The sequence below is a fragment of the Dendropsophus ebraccatus genome, chromosome 14, assembly GCF_027789765.1.
Source record: "Dendropsophus ebraccatus isolate aDenEbr1 chromosome 14, aDenEbr1.pat, whole genome shotgun sequence".
NCBI lineage: Eukaryota > Metazoa > Chordata > Amphibia > Anura > Hylidae > Dendropsophus > Dendropsophus ebraccatus.
In genome coordinates this window covers 69,770,246-69,793,813 of record NC_091467.1, presented here as the reverse complement: position 1 = coordinate 69,793,813, position 23,568 = coordinate 69,770,246, and the positions used below count along the sequence as shown (strand labels likewise).

Here is a 23,568-nt window from a genome sequence, read left to right as displayed (position 1 = left end):
GTATAGTAGTATAGTATAGTAGTATTGTACTTATAGTAGTATAGTATTGTAGTACATGTAGTATAGTATTGTAGTATTGTAGTACATGTAGTATAGTATTGTAGTACATATAGTAGTATTGTAGTACATATAGTAGTATGGTATAGTAGTATTGTAGTACATGTAGTATGGTATAGTAGTATTGTAGTACATATAGTAGTATGGTATAGTAGTATTGTAGTACATAAAGTAGTATTGTAGTACATATAGTAGTATTGTAGTACATATAGTAGTATAGTATAGTAGTATTGTAGTACATATAGTAGTATGGTATAGTAGTATTGTAGTACATATAGTAGTATAGTATAGTAGTATTGTAGTACGTATAGTAGTATAGTATAGTAGTATTGCAGTACATATAGTAGTATTGTAGTACATGTAGTAGTATAGTATAGTAGTACGTATAGTAGTATTGCAGTACATATAGTAGTATAGTATAGTAGTATTGTAGTACATATAGTAGTATAGTATAGTAGTACATATAGCAGTATAGTATAGTAGTATTGTAGCACATATAGATGTATAGTATAGTAGTATTGTAGTACTTATAGTAGTACAGTAGTATTGTAGTACATATAGTAGTAGTAGTGTAGTGCATATAGTAGTATAGTAGTATTGTAGTACATATAGTAGTAGTAGTGTAGTACATATAGTAGTAGTAGTGTAGTACATATAGTAGTATAGTAGTATTGTAGTACATATAGTAGTAGTAGTGTAGTACATATAGTAGTATAGTAGTATTGTAGTACATATAGTAGTAGTAGTGTAGTACATATAGTAGTAGTAGTGTAGTACATATAGTAGTATAGTAGTATTGTAGTACATATAGTAGTAGTAGTGTAGTACATATAGTAGTAGTAGTGTAGTACATATAGTAGTAGTAGTGTAGTACATATAGTAGTATAGTAGTATTGTAGTACATATAGTAGTAGTAGTGTAGTACATATAGTAGTATAGTAGTATTGTAGTACATATAGTAGTATTGTAGTACATATCGTAGTATAGTAGTAGTGACGTACATATAGTAGTATAGTATAGTAGTATTGTAGTACTTATAGAAGTATAGTATAGTAGTACATATAGTAGTATAGTGGTAATGTAGTACTTATAGTAGTATAGTAGTAGTGTAGTACATATAGTAGTGTAGTATAGTAGTATTGTACTACATATAGAAGTATAGTATTGTAGTACATGTAGTATGGTAGTAATGTAGTACATATAGCAGTATAGTATAGTAGTATTGTAGTACATATAGTAGTATAGTAGTAGTGTACTACTTATAGTAGTATAGTATAGTAGTATTGTAGTACTTATAGTAGTATAGTATAGTAGTATTGTAGTACATATAGAAGTATTTTGATCACCATTGAAGGATCACATTTAATAAAGCTGTTCCTGCCTTTTAATCTAGATACATCGGGTCAGTTCAGCACCTGAAGAGCAAGTTTGGCCGGCATTACTCTCTAGACTTGAAGCTGGATGCAGACTCTGGGATGCAGCAGATGGAGCTTCTACACAGGGAGATAGTGAAACACTTCCCTAATGCCTGCCGCCAGGAGAGGTAAGTATAACCCTGGCCAGAAGTGTATACACTAGGATGGGATAGCATAGCATGATAGGATGGGGAAAATCCTCAGCATATCCAGCCCTGTGTAAGCATGCCCTAATGGTGGCCATACACCTCCAATAATTATCAGACAATAGTCATCCCTACCAGCCTTGCACATGAAGATTAGGGTCCAATTACTCCAAAAGATGTCTGACGGATTATCTGACAGATTTTTTTTCAGCCAAAGCCAGGAATGGAATATAAACAGAGAACAGGTCGTAGAGGAAAGACTGAGATTTCTCATCTTTTCAAATCTATCCATGATCCATGAGTATATCACACTTGTATCAGACTCTGTTCCCTTTAGGCACTACTGAATGTTCAAGTGTTCTTTATGGGGAGGGGTAAGTCACTACAGAACAACTCTGGCTTATAGCTTTCAGAACAAAGGGGTCAGGTGGCAAAAATCCAACATGCCGGTCTCTTTTCCGCCGACATACACCAAGAAGTGGGTTTGGATGACTTCAGTTTGAGGTGTATGGGCACAGTAACAGTATAGGGCTGTAAAGCTACATGTGATATGCCCCTACTATACAGCCCTTTTTTCCTTTGTCTGCCTAAGTTGAACTTATATGAAAAGCTTGGCAACGCTCCTAAGTACATATCATTCTTGTTTCAGCTTTGCGTCACTAATGTCATACAAAGTTCCTAAAAGTGATGTACAATCCCTTTCGCAGGCGTTCTTCAATCTGGAGCAAGGTAACACCATCTTATAATCCAGTGTGACCAGCGACCTGGGCCTCTCTAGAGGCCGCAAAACTACAACTCTTATTATTGGGCACCATGGCTCTCCAGCCAAAATGTAGGGGTTGCCCAAGCATGCTGGGTGTTGTAGTGTTTGATGGCTGGAAATCAATAGACTGTCAGGGCACGATGGAAGTTTTTTGTTTGGCGACAACGGGAGAACCACAGATTGGGGAACACTGACTTATAGTGAACCTCTCCCTTATTCACCAAAATCCAGCAAAATTCCTTTGTCCCATGCTCCAGACATTCAATGACTATCGGTTTTTCACTAAGGGTCCTATTACATGGGCCGATTCAGAGGAGCAAGTGACCGCCAACCTATCAGGTCAGTGCTTACTTGCTCCTCGTTCCCTGCTCGCTGCCGGCTACACAAGACGACAGCGAACGGGGGTGGGGGGTGCAAGGGGGCGGGCCACGGGGAGGTGTGGTGGTCAGCCTCCTGGATCGCCTCTTTAATGTGCAGTAAAGTGACATTGCTTTCTGTCTGTTTTCCTTAGTGAAGCGTTCTTTCAATGTTGAGGAATACAGCTTTTCCCAGTCGACTCTTGAACAGGTAACATTTCATTTAAACTCATATTTAAAGTGACCCACGACACCAAACCATTGGTACTAATCTTTAGATTAACTAAAGTCCTTCCTCGTGGTGCTGTTTTTGGGGTGAAAAATCATCTTTTACTGTGCAGCAGCAGTGTCAATGAGGCGGGGCCTAGGGCAAGAACGTTCTAGGCGCCGCCTTATTGACACCACTGCTGCAAAATAAAAGATGCCTCTTGGTGGTTCTTCTCCGCCTCCCTGGTTTCTGGTACCACCCCCTGCTCGGATTACTGCTCGTGAGCCTACATTCCTAGATAAACAGATCACTGATCTCAGGGAGACCAGCCAAACGATAACACTGCCGGCTGCTAGTGAAAGCGATCAATGCAGTGAAATCCTAGGTGCAGCCAAGGGGTGGTTCCTGTAAGGTAACCACCAAAACAATTCCTAGATGGCGCCATCTAGGATCGCTACAGCTCATGCACAAGTATCCAGTGCAGAACAGCAGAGATTTGGGCCATAGGTAAGACTAGAAACCGAGGGGGCAGAGAAGAAGAACCAAGAGACGTCACAGGCCAGGGACACAAGGGGAGGCAACTAGTCAACTGGACGGGGAGCTGCCCCTGACTAGTCACAGCTTTGTCAGCGCGCAGTGTTAGGATAATTGACAGGCAGAGAGACCCATTCGTGTTTTCAAATGTCTAGTTGCCGCCCCTTTTTTTCCCTTTGTAAAGCTATCGCTGCAACTGCGGCTGGTATGTTCCGCTAGCTGCACGGCAGATCTAGACTCCGCTGCTGGAAACCACATCAGCACAATTGTACTGAGTGTTTCCCTTTAAGGGAGGGAGAGTGAGGCGCTGTAGGTGGGTGCCCCACATAAACAACTGAGCTCGGGCACCGCATCACAATTGTTAGTAGCCTTGCTCCTTTCCCAGTCAATCCAGAGGTTACTCTCACATCTGCCCAGACAACCGGATACAGGGCTCTTATAATACAGGGGGGAGGGAGAAGCAAATGCTCAGGGCCCCTGACACCATGTGCCCCCAGTGCTGAGGCATAGAGGGGCATTGCATTATATTGCCCCTGACAGCATGTGCCCCCAGTGCTGAGGCATAGAGGAGCATTGCATTATATTGCCCCTGACACCATGTGGCCCCAGTGCTGAGGCATAGAGGGGCATTGCATTATATTGCCCCTGACAGCATGTGCCCCCAGTGCTGAAGCATAAAGGGGCATTGCATTATATTGCCCCTGACACCATGTGGCCCCAGTGCTAAGGCATAGAGGGGCATTGCATTATATTGCCCCTGACACCATGTGGCCCCAGTGCTAAGGCATAGAGGGGCATTGCATTATATTGCCCCTGACACCATGTGGCCCCAGTGCTGAGGCATAGAGGGGCATTGCATTATATTGCCCCTGACACCATGTGGCCCCAGTGCTGAGGCATAGAGGGGCATTACATTATATTAGTTCAGACCGTCACATGTACCGATCCCAGTGTCCTGATTTTTTTTTGCATTTCCCAGGTGTTTATTGAACTTGCCAAGGAGCAGGAAGAAGAAGATAACTTTGGCACCATGAACAGCACGCTGTGCTGGAACCGGAGACAGGAGGACAGGGTGGCCTTCTGAGCGCTGTCTGGAAGCCCTCACCCTCACACGTGTATGAGGCAGTGCCACGTCAGCCCTGGTCCGAAGGAGCAGTGGTGCATCGTCCTGGTGCGGCGTCACCCACCCTCTCCGGCTGAGGAGAGAACTGTGCTGTGTCTGTATACCCCGAGCGCTGAGCTTACTGGACACCAGGGGGACCCTAAGAACTGGGCTCATACAAACATAAGTCAGGTCTCCGAGGGTTCACAAGCACCTGATAAGTAACGCAGTGCTTTCCCATGGTGCAGCCATTCCAGCACTGTGACTACTCCATTGTCTCGTCATTCTGTGGGCTTACTGACATAGTCAGGCCCTGTCACCTCAAGTCTTCCTTCCTTGACACCAAGTTGAGGATCAGACCCATTGAGGTCCCCAGCAACGTTTCCATCATGTAGAGAAGTCTTACGGACATACGCCATGCTCCATTCCTCCTTCAGCCGCACTCCATGGTTTCCCCTCTTTAGAGAGTCAGCCCTTCTACTAAAAGTTATAGAACCGCCATGTGTGCCCACTGTATATCTTGTTCAGATCATCGGGTGCCAGAGATTTGTAATTTACTTCTATTAAAATATCTCCAGTATTCTAGTACTTATCAGCTGCTGTATGTCCTGCAGGAAGTGGTGTATTATTTCCAGTCTGACACAGTGCTCTCTGCTGCCACCTCTGTCCATGTCAGGAACTGTCCAGAGCAACAGCAAATCCCCATAGAAAACCTCTCCTGCTCTCCAGACTGAAAGAATACACCACTTCCTGCAGGACATACAGCAGCTGATAAGTAATGGAAGGCTGGAGATTTTTTAATAGACGTAAAATACAAATCTCTGGCACTTTCTGGCACCGGCTGATTTTTAAAGAATTTTTTTTTTGTGAACTACCCCTTTAACGGTAACACTGTTACTGGTTTAAAGGGGTATTCTGATCTTACAGACTCATGGCTTATTGCTGGGATATGTTATTGCTTCATGGTTGTTGGAAATCTGACCTCTGGGACCCCCACTATTCCAGAGAATGAAGGAAACACAGCGCTGAATCCACTCTGCAGTCTGTTCACACTATTTACTGCAGCAGAACGCCATTCAAGTGAGTAGATCTGGCTGCAGTTTTCTGCTTAGCTGGGGGGCCGGGAGGGAACTGTGCAAAGAAAAGCAGTGCAGCACTCAGCGATGGGGTCACTTCATTCTGCTGATCGTCTGGGCCCCAGAGGTCAGGCACTAACACCCTCCCATTCCCCTTGATGGTGGAGGGAGTCGGAATCTTATGGCCCTGTGACACTCATCATCTCTCTGTAAAGACGCCAGGAGGAGTATATCATAGTAACCACATCAGCCACTAGTTGGCAGCAGTGTCCAGCCTTTACTCCCCAGTTGTGGACGCATCGGGCAACCACTAATATAAAGGAGTACTCTGGTGAAAATCTTTTTCTTTCAAATCTACTGGTTTCAGAAAGTTATATAGATTTGTAATTTCTCCAAAAATCTCCAGTCTTTCAGTACTTATCAGCTGCTGTATGTCCGGCAGGAAGTGGTGTATTCTCTCCAGTCTGACACAGTGCTCTCTGCTGCCACCTCTGTCCATGTCAGGAACTGTCCAGAGCAGGAGAGGTTTTCTATGGGGATTTGTTGCTGCTCTGGACAGTTCCTGACATGGACAGAGGTTGCAGCAGAGCGCACTGTGTCAGACTGGAAAGAATACACCACTTCCTGCAGGACATACAGCAGCTGATAAGTACTGGAAGAAAAAATCCACTGGAGTACCCCTTTAACCCTTTATGCGCCTCTCTTAGATGTCCATGCTTAAAGTGCACATGCGGCACTTTAAGACGTTATGAATGTCTTGAGTGTTTCTTGGCCGAAACACAATCTCTGCACTGAAAATGAAGGAATGTTTCTTAGTTGTTGATTTTATTTTACTATTGATCGGCGTTATAATGTGATAAGCAGCGGTAGAGGAGATGGGGGGTCTCCATTCATTGTTCTTTTCATTGTTAGTACATTTGTTTTCTTTTGTCTTTCTTAGCCGCTGCATTGACATGTCAGACCTTCACACATCTGTGCCTGCCAGACTTTGCTATGCAAGAGCCCGAGCAAAGAAACATTAGCAGAGAATGACCCCCTCTGGCCTGATCCCCCACTGTAGATGGTAAGAATAGAGTAGGTGATTAATAGAGAAGCACATCTATTTATGAACACATCCTGGACGACCACATGACATGACGTGGCTTTAGGCCAGGGGTAGGGAACCTTGGCTCTCGTGCTGTTGCAAAACTACAACTCCCACCATGCCTGGACAGCAAAAGCTTCGGCTGTCCAGGCATGATGGGAGTTGTAGTTTTGCAACAGCTGGAGGGCTGAAGGCTCCCTACCCCTGCTTTGAGGTGTGTTCACACATAGATACGCTGCAGATGTATGGGCATATTCACAAGACATTTGCAGCATATCTACCATGTGGAATCATATCCTTTGAAGTCCGGGTCGGAGTGTTCACACCTGTACTGATCGGGAGAATGAGCCAAGAGAAGACCACTTTAAGCGCAGTCCTTTCCTGGCTCGGTGTCACATGATGAGTCAGCCTCCGAGCATCATGGGAATTGTAGTTTTGCAACAGCTGGAGGGCTGAAGGCTCCCTACCCCTGCTTTGAGGTGTGTTCACACATAGATACGCTGCAGATGTATGGGCATATTCACAAGACATTTGCAGCATATCTACCATGTGGAATCATATCCTTTGAAGTCCGGGTCGGAGTGTTCACACCTGTACTGATCGGGAGAATGAGCCAAGAGAAGACCACTTTAAGCGCAGTCCTTTCCTGGCTCGGTGTCACATGATGAGTCAGCCTCCGAGCATCATGGGAATTGTAGTTTTGCAACAGCTGGAGGGCTGAAGGTTCCCTATCCCTGTTTTACGGGGCCCTCTCCCCGCTGTGTGTCAGTGAGAGTCAGGCCCCATAGACTTATATTAGGAGCCTGACTGATCATGTGACACAGAGCCAGGAGAGGACCACACTAAGGGCTTTATTACACTGAACGATTATCGTTCAAAAAATCGTTACATCGTTTGGATTTGAAAGATATTCATTTAGTTGAATAGCAGACAAAGATTAAGCGACCAACGAGAAATCGTTAGTCGTGAGTTTGGACTCGTTTATTATCGTTGATCATTTGCAAAACATTAGCATGTAATAAGACGCCGTTTGGTCATTCGCAGTAGCGGCACACGCAATAGCAACGACAAGACGACCGCAAGAATGATCATAAGTAACAATCTTGTTCTGTGTAATTGGGTTCGCAACAGCGGTCGTTTGAGATCGTTTATCGCTAATCATTGAAAAATCGCTTGGCTCATTCTCCCGATCGGTACAGATGTGAACAATCAGACCCGGACCAATCAAAACTTTTGACATGTCTCCATGATGTCTCTCTGACACGTCAGAAGTTCTCTATGAGGACAGTGACACTTAAAGGGATTTTCCAGTTCTATGGAAGTAAAGTTTATTCACTGTATAATGTCTGCTTGCTGTCAGTGAATGGAAGCGTTCTTGTTTTATATACAGAGGCCCAGTTACACCTCTGCAGGACGTCTCTAAGGGCTCTATAACACAGGGCTGCTTCCTTCTGCTGCTTCTCTGACTGACATCTCCCCATGAAATAGGGGACGTGTAGCAAATGAATGACGGCAGCGAAGGGCCGCACAAACAATTCAGCCCTGTCTGTACGATTGTCGGGTGTTGTGATATACTCTGTAAATGAGGGCCGATCTGTGAGGCTCTGCACAAAAAGGCCTCCGATCACCGGATGCAAGCAACATAACCTAACGGGAGATGGAAACACAAGGCCCGTATAGGTGTGAGGCTCATCGAAGGGGTCATCCACATCGGTGGTCACAGTAAATCCGTCTGTCTTGTTGAACAAAGAACCCTAGAAACCTAGAACTTTTTAACGTTCGCTTTCTGTTTTTTTGATTGGGGGAGAATGGTGCATGTTGATTTTTGGGTGGTGTTTTTCTGGCCTCCAAAAAAAGCCCAACATTAATAACGCCATTGTGGCACATAGTGTTTTTTCAAAGTGTTTGCAGGTTTTTCTTTTTTACCTCATGTGTGAATAGTCTTTTTTGCAGTTTAGGCGTTTTTGTGCCATCACGTGACATAATTGCTGGACCAAAAAATACCATACATACAGCAATGAAGTTTTTGAGACGACCGGAACATTCCCATAGAAGTCTATGGGAAAATAACGCCACAGTTTGCAAAAAAAAAAAAACACCCCCTCAGCATGCTGCATTTTGGAAAAACTGCCAAAGAGCCTAAAAACACCAGAAACAAGAAAAAAACGCCACCCCAATAAACACCATGTGTGTAAGGCCGAACTTCAATTGACCTCTAGCTAACATCTGGTCGCTAGTGTTTTTATTGGCATTTTTCCCAGATTTTAAGGCAGTGTGAGGCCAGTCTTAAAGGGGATGTGTCACCTACATTTTCTTACTGATTAGAGTCAAATACTAAAACTTGTTCTTTTATTCGAATCTGTTTTTATTATGTGATTTTTTTTTTATTTAATTTTTGTACATTGTTTTGGGTTCAGCATTGTTTTCAGCATTTAGTGACATGCTTTACAGCAGGACTCATGGACATAGACAACAATAGATAGACCCTGTCCCCTTGAGTTGAATGTAAAACATTACTAAGCTCTCTGTAACCTTTGAAGGGGTCATTCCACAGGGAGCTGCTCTATCTGTTGGTGTCACATGACGCTGCAATGCTCTGTAGATCACTTTACAGCAGCTAACAAACACAACAGGAAGTCTCAGCTTAGTTTTAGCCCCAGTGGGGAGAATGAGGACTGCAAGATATTAGCATTATTTAAAATTATAGATAGAAAAATGGAAAATTAGAAAAAAAATTCACCAAAAATTCTTTAATATCTGTGTAACATAAAAACCTTATTTATACAATAACTCATTTTCTGATGACACTGCCCCTTTAAGAATTCAGACTGCGAACTAAACTGAGCCAAACTAAAGCTAAACTGAGACCTCATAGTGATCATCTAGACACGTTTCTATCTGTTCTTCTGGTGTCTGAACGCACCTGACGAATGTAAGTCACGGACGCAGACGTGAACCTGACCGACTCGCTTATATCTGTCAGTATTCACACTGGTGCTTTCTCCACTGTGGACTCTCTATGGGGAACGGATGTGACTTTGATTCTCGTTCGCAACAAACGCTTTTAAATCCCGCCCAAGACGTGAACATTTCACATTAAATGAGAACGAAGAACGTTATGTCGACATGAAGCCCACCGTTCTCTTTATGGTGAAATTCTCTGCCAGGTAGACGAGTCACACACCTACCTTCCCCTTTAAAAGTTGGATCCAATGTGGTGGCCATATTGGTTACATGGCCTAACAAGCGCCCCCTACAGCTGCTGTCTAAAAGCGGATCCCCATCTGCCGAACCAAAGTTACAGAACATGTTGTTATACAGTGAATACGCTTTACTGACATAAAACCCTGAAACCTTTAACATGGGGGGTCAAACTCAGGCCCCCCAGCTGTTACAAAACCAGCCAGGCATGATGGGAATTGTAGTTTTGTAACAGCTAGAGGCCGCTGTTTGACACCAGTAAATAACCTTTACTTCAAATGAAATATTACTACATTCCTCGACCACCAGATGGCGCTATTGATTTACCACGTATTACTAGGCAGCTCTTTTACACTTTCTGGGCAGTTCTGATGATTCATTCCTCCAGGACTGTCCGTCTGTGTGAGGATATAGTGAACAAACGTATATATGTATATATTGCTGTCTCAGTCTTTTTGTTGTTTTTTTTGTTTGTTTTTTATGTTGAAATAAATTATCATGGAAAAATCTATTAATATTAGATGAATGCATTAAACTACCTATGCCTGCATTGGGACAGTGATGAATTATTGTGAACATGTTTGGCAAAGCTCCCAGTACGTACACCTCCATACAGGTATGCTGATGTATACCACCCATATAAAGGTTACACATTTTCCTCCTTTCTAGGGAAAAAATTCAATGTACCTTTTTTTTTGTCCTATAGGAAACTACCGCAGATGGATCTTTCCTATACTGCGGGCACGTAGACACTGTGGTATGCTCTAAAAAAAAAAACAATGTAACCAATGACTTATGTGGGAGGTACGGTATACATTGGGGGATATACCCAATATACTGTATACCTTAAGTGAGTGTAATGTGAACAGAATCCCAAGTCTGCGCTGCCGGCTGTCCGCCCTTTCCTGTATTCCGTCACGTCCTTTTCTTGTAGTGTTAAAACAAGGATGAAGACGATGAATGCAACAATTAAAGGGGTAGTCCATCAGCCAATTAGGAAGAGATTTATTGTTCGTCGGCTAATCTGTTGCCCATTATTCACAGCGTTCCTGCCTGCTGATAATCATCCCATGTAAAAGGATCTTAAAGGGGTATTCCACTCAAACTTAACTTTTGATATGTTGCTGCCCATGGTGAGACTAACAATTCCTTCCATACTTGTTATTATCTATTCAGTCTCCTTCCCCCAGTTATCAGCTGCTGCTTTCTGCTAAAAACACAAAAATCTGTGTGTGAGCTTTTCTCTTTCTTTCCCTCCTCCCCCTCCCTTCTGAGACAGCGGATGTAAACAAGTCCCTGGCTGGCTTTATCTGCAACATTGTAGCTTCTTTGTAATGTTGGATCAATCACAGTGAGTTTATTAGCAACTGGACCTCAGAATAACCCTCCCAGCATTACTAAGAAGCTGTAATGTTGCAGATACAGTCTGCCAGGGAATTGTTTACATCAGCCATCTCAGACGGGAGGGGGAGACAGAAAAAAGCTCACACACAGATTTTTGTGTTTTCAGTACAAAGCAGCAGCTGAGAACTGGGGGAAGGAGACTGAATAGATAATAACAAGTATGGAAGGAATTGTTAGTCTCACCATGGGCAGTAACATATGAGATGTTATGTGTGAGTGGAGTACCTCTTTAAGAAGTGATGAAGACGCAGATCCTGTGAGATCAATGATGGCAAAACCCAACCCGGCAACATCGTGCCAGTGCACCAGCAGCAAAGGTGACTTGTCTTTCTCTTAGCCCACAAGGCTTATACTGCCGGAAGCAGCACAATATAATGTTACATCCTTCGCTGTTGCATTGTTTGGTCTGTAGCTGGGTTGTGTGAACGGCCATTGGTTACCGATGCCCCGTGATGTCCGTAGCTGGAGATCCCTATGAGCTCCCTGCTCCCTGGTTGGCTTTTAACCCCACCGACATATCAACCACAAAAACATGAAAAAATGGGTCAGAATAAATGGAATGTTTGCTGGTAACTTGTCTTACTGTGAAAAATCCACTTTTTTTTTTTTTTTTTTTGCAATGCATGAGCTGACATGGGTAAGACGACGTGGCATTAGTAATACTATGTGACAGGGTCCACAATGCAAAGAGTCCACCAGATAGCGGAGACGGCTGTTGTCTTGCTGTAACTTTGCAGCACGTCTGTGTCTCACCTGAAGTTATGTTATTGAGTAATAAACATGGATTGCACTGATATTACAGGTACCTGATGTGTCTGTCTTCTCTCAGTTACATCCAGAGTATATGAGCTGCTGTATCCACATATCAGTCATATCTGCCACTCCAAGTATACAGGGCAAGTCCTGATGAGTTAGGGGCCGTTCCTACATGGACTGTATACTGCAGAGCGGACCTCAGAACTCCCAGCATCAATGTTCATTCTGATGTCAGGAGCTCCGAAACTGTTTAAATATTCAAGCTACACACTGTGTCTGGGCAGTAGTATGGATATTTAAAGATAACGCCAGTCATTTCAAATTGGTTTCCAAAAGTTTTATTAATTTGTAATTTACTTCCATTTAAAAATCTACAGTCTTCCAGTACTTAACAGCTGCTGTATGTCCTGCAGGAAGTGGTGTATTCTTTGTATTCAGTCTGACACAGTGCTCTCTGCTGCCACCTCTGTCCATGTCAGGAACTGTCCAGAGCAGGAGAGGTTTTCTATGGGCATTTGCTGCTGTTCTGGAAAGTTCCTGACATGGACAGAGGTGGCAGCAGAGAGCACTGTTTCAGACTGGAAAGAATACACTACTTCCTGCAAGACATACAGCAGCTGATAAGTACTGGAAAACGTGAGATTTTTTAAATGGAAGTAAATTACAAATGTATAGAACTTTCTGGCAATGAAATTAAAAAAAAAATGCCGGAGTTCTTTAAACAGTTTTAGAGCTCCCAGCATTGTAATGAATCTTCATGTCGGCAGTTGCGAGGTCCGGTGCACAGTATACAGTCTATATACAGATTGTATATTGCGGACATGTGAATGACGTTTACATATGCTGTAACTTTTACCCGTTTCTTAGCATGACTGTAATGTAAGTAATGTTTCCATGTCTTGTATTTAGTTGTATGTGTGACATCTTTTATGTATGTTCAGTGTTACAGATGAGCAGGCTCCAGCGCAGTCGCTCCACATTTGGTTTGTTTTTACAACAAATATTTCTCTTTTACGCCTTTTTTTCCTCCTCACTTTCATACATAATGATAGATAATCATAAATAATATTTTCTCCCCATATGCTGGTCTAAATGGTCACTGTCAGTGCAAAAACCTTTCCTCCATGTGTGATTCCTAACATATTTGCAAATCAAAAATGTCAGCAGAAATACCAGAAAACAAGTCTAAAGTATTGGTCACTAGGGGGGAGATTTATCAAAGGGTGTAAAATTTAGACTGGTGCAAACTACCCACAGCAACCAATCACAGCTCAGCTTTGGGCAGTGCTGAAAGGAAAGCTGAGCTGTGATTGGTTGCTGTGGGCAGTTTGCACCAGTCTAAATTTTACACCCTTTGATAAATCTCCCCCTAGGTGTCTGACTTCTTTGCAATCTGCTGTCCATTGCCTGTTGTCATGGATTTTCTGTCTCTAGTAGCTGAGAGATCAGGACGAACACAGGAAGTGCAGGAAAGAGTCTCAAGTGCCTGGGCTGTGTACCTTCAAGCTGAGCCAGTCTGCCTGTATTAGATGATCCACAAGGGTAAATCAAGGCTTCCCACTTCTCTCTGGCCACTCCTATAAAGAACAGCTGTCCCTTGTGTAAATATCAATGTACCGCTGCTGCACTGTCATCTCTTCTTCCTTCCTCTCTTCAGCTACTTAGCAGCAGTTAATGTCACTGCCTTATTGCTGCTGTTTCTTACATTTCGGCTTACATAGCATCTTGCAAACTCAGGACATCAGTAACCCCTTCTCCCCCCATGTGCCATCTATAGTACTGGACTGTGATTACATTTTATTGGCACCCTTCATATCACCCTTAGGGCCTTATTACACGGAACAATTATCGTTTGAAAAATCGTTAGATCGTTCGGATTTGAACGATAAGTGTTTAGTGTAATGGTCCATTTACACACAGCGATAACTCGCCCAATCGATTGTTTAACGATTCGGTTTTTGTAACGATCAGCGTTTAGACGAATAAATCATTAGAAAAGTCGTTATTGCTATCATTTTTTAAATCGCTTAAGCCTATCTCACACATAGGGTGAATCTTTGAAAGACTGTTTACACGAAGCGATCTGCAAATTTTTAGCGAACGACCAACCATGATTTGAGAACATGTTAAAAGATCACAATGAACGATTTCTCGCTCGTCGTTTGATCGTTTGCTGTGTTTACACAAGCCAATTATCGCTCAGATGCGATCATTATTGCGAAAATTTAAATAATTGTTCCGTGTAAACACACCGTACTAGCAGACAGCGATTAAACGACCAATGAGAAATCGTTAGTCGTTTGATAGTTTGGACCTATTGTTATTGTTAATCGTTCACATGGAATAAGACGTCATTCGCAGTAGCGACGAACGCAATAGTGACTGCAAGAACGATCATAAGTAATGATCATCGTTCCGTGTAATTGGGTGAACGATTTCAGGTTGTTCGTTATAGTGGTCGCTTGAGGTCGTTGATCGTCGAAAGATCGCTTCGTGTATTACATGGGACGATTATTGTGCGAAAAATCGTTATGTTGTTCGAATTTACACGATAATCATTCCGTGTAATTGCAGGCAACGATCGAAAAATCGTTTGTGTTGTTGATCGTTGATTTAGATCTGAACCTAAAATTATCGTTAATAGTTCGCTAATTGTTCGCTGTAAATCCACGTTCGTTCGCTAAAGTCCCACGTTTTTTCACTAATCGTTCAGTGTAATTGCACATTGTCCATTGTTTTGCTGGGAACAGATGGAGTAAACGATCATAGTAACGATCGCAATAACGACCATCGTTCTGTGTAATATGGTGAACGATTTCAGGTTTAGGGTCCATTTACAGAAAAAGATTATCTGACAGATTATCTGCCAAAGATTTGAAGCCAAAGCCAGGAATGGATTTGAAAAAAGGAGAAATCTCAGGCTTTCCTTTATAACCTGATCTCTTTTTATACTCTTTTTCTGGCTTTGGCTTCAAATCTTTGGCAGATAATCTGTCAGATAATCTTTCTGTGTAAATGGACCCTAACGATAAACAATCTTGTTTGCTATCGTTAGTCGTTAATCATTAAAAATCGCTCTGTGTAATAGGACCCTTACTCTTTCCTTTCTTTGTCCCCGCACCCTGCCCCCTCTCACATACTCTCTCTGTCCTTCTCCTCCCCGAAATGTCCTGTGGATATTACATTTCATTCCCCCCCATTGACTCCTCGCTAACATCAGGCCGTTGTGTTATTGACCCAAAGAAACATCATGCGCCAGATTTGTCATTCGTCTGAAAAACACCTACTCTGCGTCCAGTGCATCTGTCAAAAGTAAGACCTGACACGTCACAGGGATATTTCCAAGAGTGAGGGTCTCCCGGCTGACACCCCCATCGATCAGAAGACTGAGGCTTATAATGGAGAGTGCTGCATGCTGGGTGCTGCTGTGCACTTCGGCTGATTTTCCTAATCACTCGGGGTCTCAGCAGTGATCTCTTTCCTGGTCAAAACTCTTGTCATATCCCCGTGACAGGTCAAAAGTTTTGGGGGGTTTTTATGACACAAAATTGCACAATTGCTTTTTGTTTTTTGGCAGCTTCATTATAATTTTATTTTTGGTTTTGTATTACATCATCTGGTACTAAGAAGTACAAGTTGTTCTCCCGGACAGATGTAGCCAGGGTTAACCATTAGAACATTGAATTGAATGTCTCATTGTGAACACAATAACACAGGCCACATCTCTACGGCTCTGGAGTTGTACAGATAATGGAATGTCGAGCAGATCCGTCAAAATGTTCGGGTTCAGCAATGTTATCGGAACCTGAGCACATTTTGAAGATGTATGAATGAGGCCTTAGAAGGAAGGAGTGAAAAAAAAAACAAAAAAAAAATCTCATATTTCTCTGGCACACTGACATGCTGCAAATGTCAAATGTGCAGGTTGTTTGCGGTGCAGATTTTACTACAGCAGGTGGATTTGATAAAATGTAAACTTTCCTGCCACTGTAATATACAGTACTGTGGATTTTTTGAGACGTGAGGTCACCAGCAGGGCGGGGTCACCAGCAGGGCAGGGGGCGGGGTAACTAGCAGGATGAGTGGCGGGGTCCTTAGCAGGGCGGGGTCAGATCGCTTTGCCTTCACCAGATTCCCATATAACAGCCACCTGCTGGTCGACATTGGGAAATATGAAAAAATATATATTATTTATTTTTTAGTATTTCCTGCTGAATTTTAAAAATAGGTAGAAAAAAAATTTAAAAATGTATTTAAACTCAATAGAAAAAAAAATTAGGTGACATATTCTTTTCAATTACACCAATCTATCTCTTCGCTGTCGCTGGTACTTCAGCACCACTCTTTGAAGTGACAGGCTGCTCAGCCAATCACTGTCCATGACAGGACAGCACCGCGGTCAGTGGTTGGTTGGCTGGAACTCTGAAGTTCCAGCAGAAGCCAGGAAGACATCGGGGATCGTGGACAGGTATAAGTATAAATGTTATTATCTTTATACACATTCATCGGCCTGGTATCGCCGTTACACGTACCGATGCGCAGTCGCTAATTTTTCAGCTGAATCGGCCTGGTTGGGCTGATTATTGCTCCGTGTAATACGGCCCTTACTCTTCTTGCTTTCCCTCTCTCATATTCTCTCCAGGCAGAAGTGTGAGGGAAAGGAACAGTAACGATAAACAAGGGGGGTGGGGGGAGTTGTTTTCCTCATTAAAATGATTTTGCGGCCCAGCAATTGTACCCGGGAAGAATTCCGCTTTCTTGCCAATGTCCTAGTTTAATTCATAGTGTGCCAGATGTTACATGGGCCACCAGAATTCATCGGACATCCCATAAGATTTGGCAGCTGACGGGCACAGAGAACAGAGTCGGTCTTGTGGCCACATTATGGACTCAACAATCATTGAATTGTCTGCACAGAATCCCGTCCTTGTCTCCTTCGGCCTGTCCTGTGCAGCTTTTCTACATACATCAGCCTTAATTCGCAAAGCCACAGCTAGGCCGTATCAGTAGCAATATAAAGATATAGGAGGGCATGATTTATGATTGATGACCCCAAAAATAACACCCCCTACCCCTCCGCCACATCCCTGTGGCCACTCCCATCTGATGCCTCTGTAGTAGGCATGTTACCAGCCATGTCCCCCAACTCCATTGACTATTAAAGGCATCAGTGCAGTGTAGAGATTTCAGGCTACTATTCCCTAGTATAATTGCACTTTTCATAAAGGGGTTGTTCACAAAAAAAAATTGTTTTATATCAACAGCAAGCAAGTGCCAGAGATTTGTAATGTACTTCTATAAAAATTTCTCAAGCCTTCCAATGCTTATCAGCTGCTGTATGTCCTGCAGGAAGTGGTGTATTCTCTCCAGTCTGACACAGTGCTCTCTGCTGCCACCTCTGTCCATGTCAGGAACTGTCCAGAGCAGTAGCAAATACCCTTAGAAAACCTCTCCTGCTGTTCAGACTGGAAAAATACACCACTTCCTGCTGGACATACAGCAGCTGATAAGTACTGGAAGACTTGAATTTTTTTTTATAGAAGTAAATTACAAATCTCTGGCTCCAGTTGATTGAAAAGAAATTTTTTTGGGGGTGAACTATCCTTTTAATGTTATCACCCATTTTACCAATGACATTGTGTGACTTTCGTTTCTCCTTTGTGTGGCTTCAAGTGACCTCAGGATGAAAAAAAAACCTTTTCTTTATTCCTGATTACTATCACATCTAATATCTAACGGGATCAGGCGGACAAGCCGCAAGGCATATACTGTACACATATAGTTGTATAGTATCATATGTACTAGCTGCAGATTTTACCTTCATGCTGCTACTGCACTATACACACTGTACACAGAAAGATGTTACCAATGAAGCCCCTATATAATGCCACAAATAATGGGGGCACACCACAGCGTGTTCAGATCATGTGAGCGATAACAGTGCAGTTACATCAAGTAACTCACAGGTTACTTCAATACCTGTTGGCTGAGCGATTATTCATCCCCATACTCATGTCCTCCCCATACACATGAATGCCCGATCAAGCGTACCTTTGTTCTCTAGGGGGAGGCATAAGTCGCAGCCAGACTGCTCTGGCAGTGGCTTATCTCTCCAACAACAAAAGGGGTTCTGCAGTAAAATTCGGCCAATGTAAGTATAAAGTGTTGTGATGTCCCACTTTTTCCAAATGCCCCATTTGCAGGGTCCCAACTGTTGCTAGTTTACTCCACAGGACAGGTCCTCCTATAATTTCCTCTATTAAATAAGCATTGTATAGGTGCAGGTTTTAATTTTTGCTAAATGGATTGTGGTCCTACCATGGAACAGTGAAAAACATGGACTTGTACGAGAGGACATAGAAAACAATGGAAATTGTGGACCTGGAAGCAGAGTCATGTGAAGGAGGCCGGAGGGTCCAATTACACAGGACAACAAATATTTTTGTTTTGGGTCCTTGAAAATTTAAGGTGATTATAATAAATGCAAGTGGAAATATAATTTCAGATAATCCTAATCACGCTAAAGTATTTGTGAAACATGAGATTAAAGTGTCACTGTTGTTAATAAAAACTTTTTCAAAAGTTTTGATCATTTTGGGTCTGAGTATTCAACTGCCGTACCAGTTGGGAGAACGAGCCAGGAGAAGACCGCGCTGCAGTCTTTCCCGGCTCATTCGGTAAAGGGTTTGAACACTCAGACCCAAACCGATCAAAACTTTTGACATCTTTTTATGACATATCAAAAGTTTTTACAGACGTCAGGTACACTTCAAGTTTACATGTTACCCGCAGCATTAGTTCCACTAAACCGAAAGTGTTTTGCTGCTGATTTTCGTTTCTACATAATGTCCTTTGCATCCTGTAATAGTGTCCAGTAATAGCCAGTCAGCACTAATGGATTGCAGGGAAGAATTCCAAATGTGAACGCAGACAATGAATTTCCAATGTCATGTTGCACTCCATCACTTTGTAAGCTTCAAGAGGGTTGTCGACCAATTCTCTGCAGTTTGGTGCTCGATAGTTGCCAAGGAAATTCTCGCAAGCCTCCTCTAATGGTTTCTAAGCAGTTTTTGAGGCCCCACCAGTAGCTCTTCAAAGTTTGGTCATTCCCCACGTTTTGGATTTGTGGACCAAAAAAATTGCCTTGGCATTGGTTATTCTTTGCTACATTTGTCTCAAACAATGAAAACCTTCTACTTCCTTGTCTATTGCTTTCTCAACATTTTTCTTCAGCTGGAACTTTATGCGAAGTGGAGGCAGAAAGATCATTGCTGGGTCCACAAGTGCTTTATGTCAGATATTTTTCTATCCAGGAGTAAACAGCTTATTTATTGGCCACTTTACTTTCATCTCAACGTCCAGACAGACATGTCTAGGTGCCTAGTCTGTAACAATTCCACTAAAGTTTCGCAACTTCAATGAAACATGGAAATTCATGCCTTTACTTAACTATACATTGCATAATAGGGGATATATTATAAACAAATCATGGACAGCCTATATATATATGTATATACTGTATGTATATATATATATATATATATATATAATATAAGCTTCTACATCGGTCTTTGAAATGCTAGCACTGCCTCGTCTCGGCTGTGCAGCCTCTCGCTTCAGAGGCCGGCTATGAAGTTCCAGCGACAGCTGCCAGGAAAGGGCAAAAGATAGAAGGACACTGAGGAGCATGGACAGGTATGTAAACATTTATTATTTTACACTTTGGTAATGGCTGCACGGCCGTCGCCAACAAGGTCCCTGAAGCCCTTGCTGCACAATAGTCTTGTAATGGCTCTGTAAGGAAGCACAGATCGGCGCTCACTTATCCAGAACATCAGGCAAGGCATCGGGCAATGTAATAAGCACTTTATAGTGTACCTGTCATAACTTTCAAAATGTAAATCAACAGTAGATGTGATATAAAGCAAGTTTGCAATTTACATTATCATTATTTTATTTTTAGTTCTCATGCTGTAAAACAAAGCTATACTTACCAGAAATACAGGTCCAGTTTCCTGAAGGCAGCTATATAACAGCTATACTTACTGTATCCAGGTCCAGGCTCCTGAAGGCTGCTATATAACAGCTATACTTACTGTATCCAGGTCCAGTCTCCTGAAGGCTGCTATATAACAGCTATACTTACTATATCCAGGTCCATTCTCCTGAAGGCAGCTATATAACAGCTATACTTACTTTATCCAGGTCCAGTCTCCTGAAGGCAGCTATATAACAGCTATACTTACTGTATCCAGGTTCAGTCTCCTGAAGGCTGCTATATAACAGCTATACTTACTGTATCCAGGTCCAGTCTCCTGAAGGCAGCTATATAACAGCTATACTTACTGTATCCAGGTCCAGGCTCCTGAAGGCTGCTATATAACAGCTATACTTACTGTATCCAGGTCCAGTCTCCTGAAGGCTGCTATATAACAGCTATACTTACTATATCCAGGTCCATTCTCCTGAAGGCAGCTATATAACAGCTATACTTACTTTATCCAGGTCCAGTCTCCTGAAGGCTGCTATATAACAGCTATACTTACTGTATCCAGGTCCAGTCTCCTGAAGGCTGCTATATAACAGCTATACTTACTGTATCCAGGTCCAGTCTCCTGAAGGCTGCTATATAACAGCTATACTTACTGTATCCAGGTCCAGTCTCCTGAAGGCAGCTATATAACAGCTATACTTACTGTATCCAGGTCCAGTCTCCTGAAGGCAGCTATATAACAGCTATACTTACTGTATCCAGGTCCAGTCTCCTGAAGGCTGCTATATAACAGCTATACTTACTGTATCCAGGTCCAGTCTCCTGAAGGCTCCTATATAACAGCTATACTTACTGTATCCAGGTCCAGTCTCCTGAAGGCTGCTATGTAAGAGATATACTTTCCTTTCCCTCTCTTATATTCTCTTGAGGCACAAGTGTGGGGGAAAAGAACGCGGGAGAAGCAAAGAGAACACCAGGGATCATGAAGAGGTATGTATAAAGTTTATTATTTTACACTTTGGCAAGGGCTGCTCAGACATCACTAACGGTATGTATGTACGTGTGTGTGTGTATATATATATATATATATATATATATATATATATATATATATATATATATATATAGCCCTTGTTGCACGATTATTGAGCGGCTCAGTACTCGCTTATCCGGAACATTGAGCCGTGTAATACATCTGAAGCAAGCTGGCTTATGTAGCCCACCCTGCACGATTAGAGAGCCGCGTCTTAGACCGTATACACACTGGGCTCTGGTTCGCTGTGTGGCTTGGGCCCTTTGGGGGCCATCTGCTGTAGGTCGATGGATTCCAAGTTCTCTCCATCATTACATATCGTTTCTTAGAATGGCCCCAGATGTTCCTCCTGGCAGCCGCAGACCTTCTCCTTGTACATTCCGTTTTGTCAGCAAGAAACTTTTTGTCATTTTTTTTCTTCTCAGGAAATAAGTTGGAGGAATCGTCTAGTGTTCCAGTGCCGGCCATGGTGATCCCAAGACGGTGCAGGCAGGTCATGTGACCAGACTGTTTTTCACTATAAGAACACAGGGAAGAACAAGCAGCCAGCACATTTCTATTACTCTGCATAAGTGGAAGGAGTCGCAGGATCCTCACCCCTCCCCCACAGCCTTCTAAAATCTACAGAACAGTCAACATGGAGCAGAGAGACACCAACCTCCATCCTGTCTAAGCTCTACTATATATCCTGTGCCAGAGAGCAGCGTTCAGGGTAAGCCTCCATACTGATGGGCTCCTACAGCTGTTACCACTTTACGGCTGGATTCACACTTTGTTCAGTAATTTTAGCCAAAACCAAGAGTTTTCCCGACAGAGAGAGACTGATAGAAAGCTTTGCCTGAAAGTACTGACCTAGCACCATGCATAATGCAATATATATGACTGTGTGCACTGTAGCTATATACATGCATATTGTACACTGGCCATAGACTTCTTAGTTACTGACATGGTATATAAGATATAGTCAGATTTATGGCAGCACTAGACGCTTATAGTGCATTGTTGCTGGACAGTCATTATGGTGTGTGTGGTTATACACGGTCCTATAGAAGCACCATGTACATACATATAGACATGCAGCTATACTGACGCTCTCTATTACTGTGTATATAGCAGCCTCTATCTGTATATTAAGGAGTGCGGCTGAAAAGGACAATCTGCTAAGTATCTCCAGCTGCCTCTATAGATAATGGAGACTACACCTATATAGAAAGCGTGTTATACATGGTATGTATGTGTGTTATATAGGGACTGTGGGAGTAATATTGTTTTAGATGATGGTTTGCGCAACTTTACTGCTTTATATATACATGTCAGGGGCTGGGGTTGTATGGACAGTCCATTATATATACATGTCAGGGGCTGGGGTTATATGGACAGTCCATTATATATACATGTCAGGGGCTGGGGTTGTATGGACAGTCCATTATATATACATGTCAGGGGCTGGGGTTATATGGACAGTCCATTATATATACATGTCAGGGGCTGGGGTTATATGGACAGTCCATTATATATACATGTCAGGGGCTGGGGTTATATGGACAGTCCATTATATATACATCTCAGGGGCTGTGGTTGTATGGACAGTCCATTATATATACATGGCTGGGGTTATATAGACAGTCCATTATATATACTGTCCATGTCAGGAACTGTCCAGAGCAGCAGTAAATCCTCATAGAAAACCTCTCCTGCTCTGGACAGTTCCTGACATGGACAGAGGTGGCAGCAGAGAGCACTGTGTCAGACTGGAAAGAATACACCACCTCCTGCAGGACATACATCAGCTGATAAGTACTGGAAGACTGCAGATTTTTTTAATAGAAGTCATTTGCAAATCTAAGTCTGTGTGCAGATAGGTGGGCGCTCCTGGTGCGGTCTGTGTGCAGATAGGTGGGCGCTCCTGGTCTGTGTGCAGATAGATGGGCGCTCCTGGTGCGGTCTGTGTGCAGATAGGTGGGCGCTCCTGGTCTGTGTGCATATAGGTGGGCGCTCCTGGCCTGGTCTGTGTGCAGATAGGTGGGCGCTCCTGGTCTGTGTGCAGATAGGTGGGCGCTCCTGGCGCGGTCTGTGTGCAGATAGGTGGGCGCTCCTGGTCTGTGTGCAGATAGGTGGGCGCTCCTGGTCTGTGTGCAGATAGGTGGGCGCTCCTGGCGCGGTCTGTGTGCAGATAGGTGGGCGCTCCTGGCGCGGTCTGTGTGCAGATAGGTGGGCGCTCCTGGCGCGGTCTGTGTGCAGATAGGTGGGCGCTCCTGGCGCGGCCTGTGTGCAGATAGGTGGGCGCTCCTGGCGCGGCCTGTGTGCAGATAGGTGGGCGCTCCTGGCGCGGTCTGTGTGCAGATAGGTGGGCGCTCCTGGCGCGGCCTGTGTGCAGATAGGTGGGCGCTCCTGGCGCGGCCTGTGTGCAGATAGGTGGGCGCTCCTGGCGCGGCCTGTG

At 43.3% G+C, this 23,568-nt stretch overlaps 2 protein-coding genes across 6 annotated transcripts in view; both read left to right on the top strand.

Annotated features, from left to right (window-relative positions):
- The window catches only part of ABCA5 (ATP binding cassette subfamily A member 5), a 109,015-nt gene extending 102,329 nt beyond the window's left edge, over positions 1–6,686 (top strand). For 2 of the 3 annotated variants that reach the window (XM_069952645.1, XM_069952644.1), the window contains exons 36-39: positions 1,451–1,600; positions 2,268–2,347; positions 2,893–2,948; positions 4,459–5,140. In XM_069952645.1, coding sequence (XP_069808746.1) covers positions 1,451–1,600; positions 2,268–2,347; positions 2,893–2,948; positions 4,459–4,563 — 391 coding nt within the window. In that variant the 3' untranslated portion in view covers positions 4,564–5,140. Of the gene's footprint in view, positions 1–1,450; positions 1,601–2,267; positions 2,348–2,892; positions 2,949–4,458; positions 5,141–6,597 lie in introns of those variants that run through there. The other variant, XR_011359748.1, reaches the window with a different exon arrangement.
- The window catches only part of LOC138772331 (ABC-type organic anion transporter ABCA8-like), a 58,432-nt gene continuing 41,501 nt past the window's right edge, over positions 6,638–23,568 (top strand). For all 3 annotated transcript variants that reach the window (XM_069952646.1, XM_069952647.1, XM_069952649.1), the window contains exons 1-2: positions 6,638–6,720; positions 21,554–21,840. The gene's annotated coding sequence lies outside the window, so the exon portion shown is untranslated. The remainder of the gene's footprint in view (positions 6,721–21,553; positions 21,841–23,568) is intronic.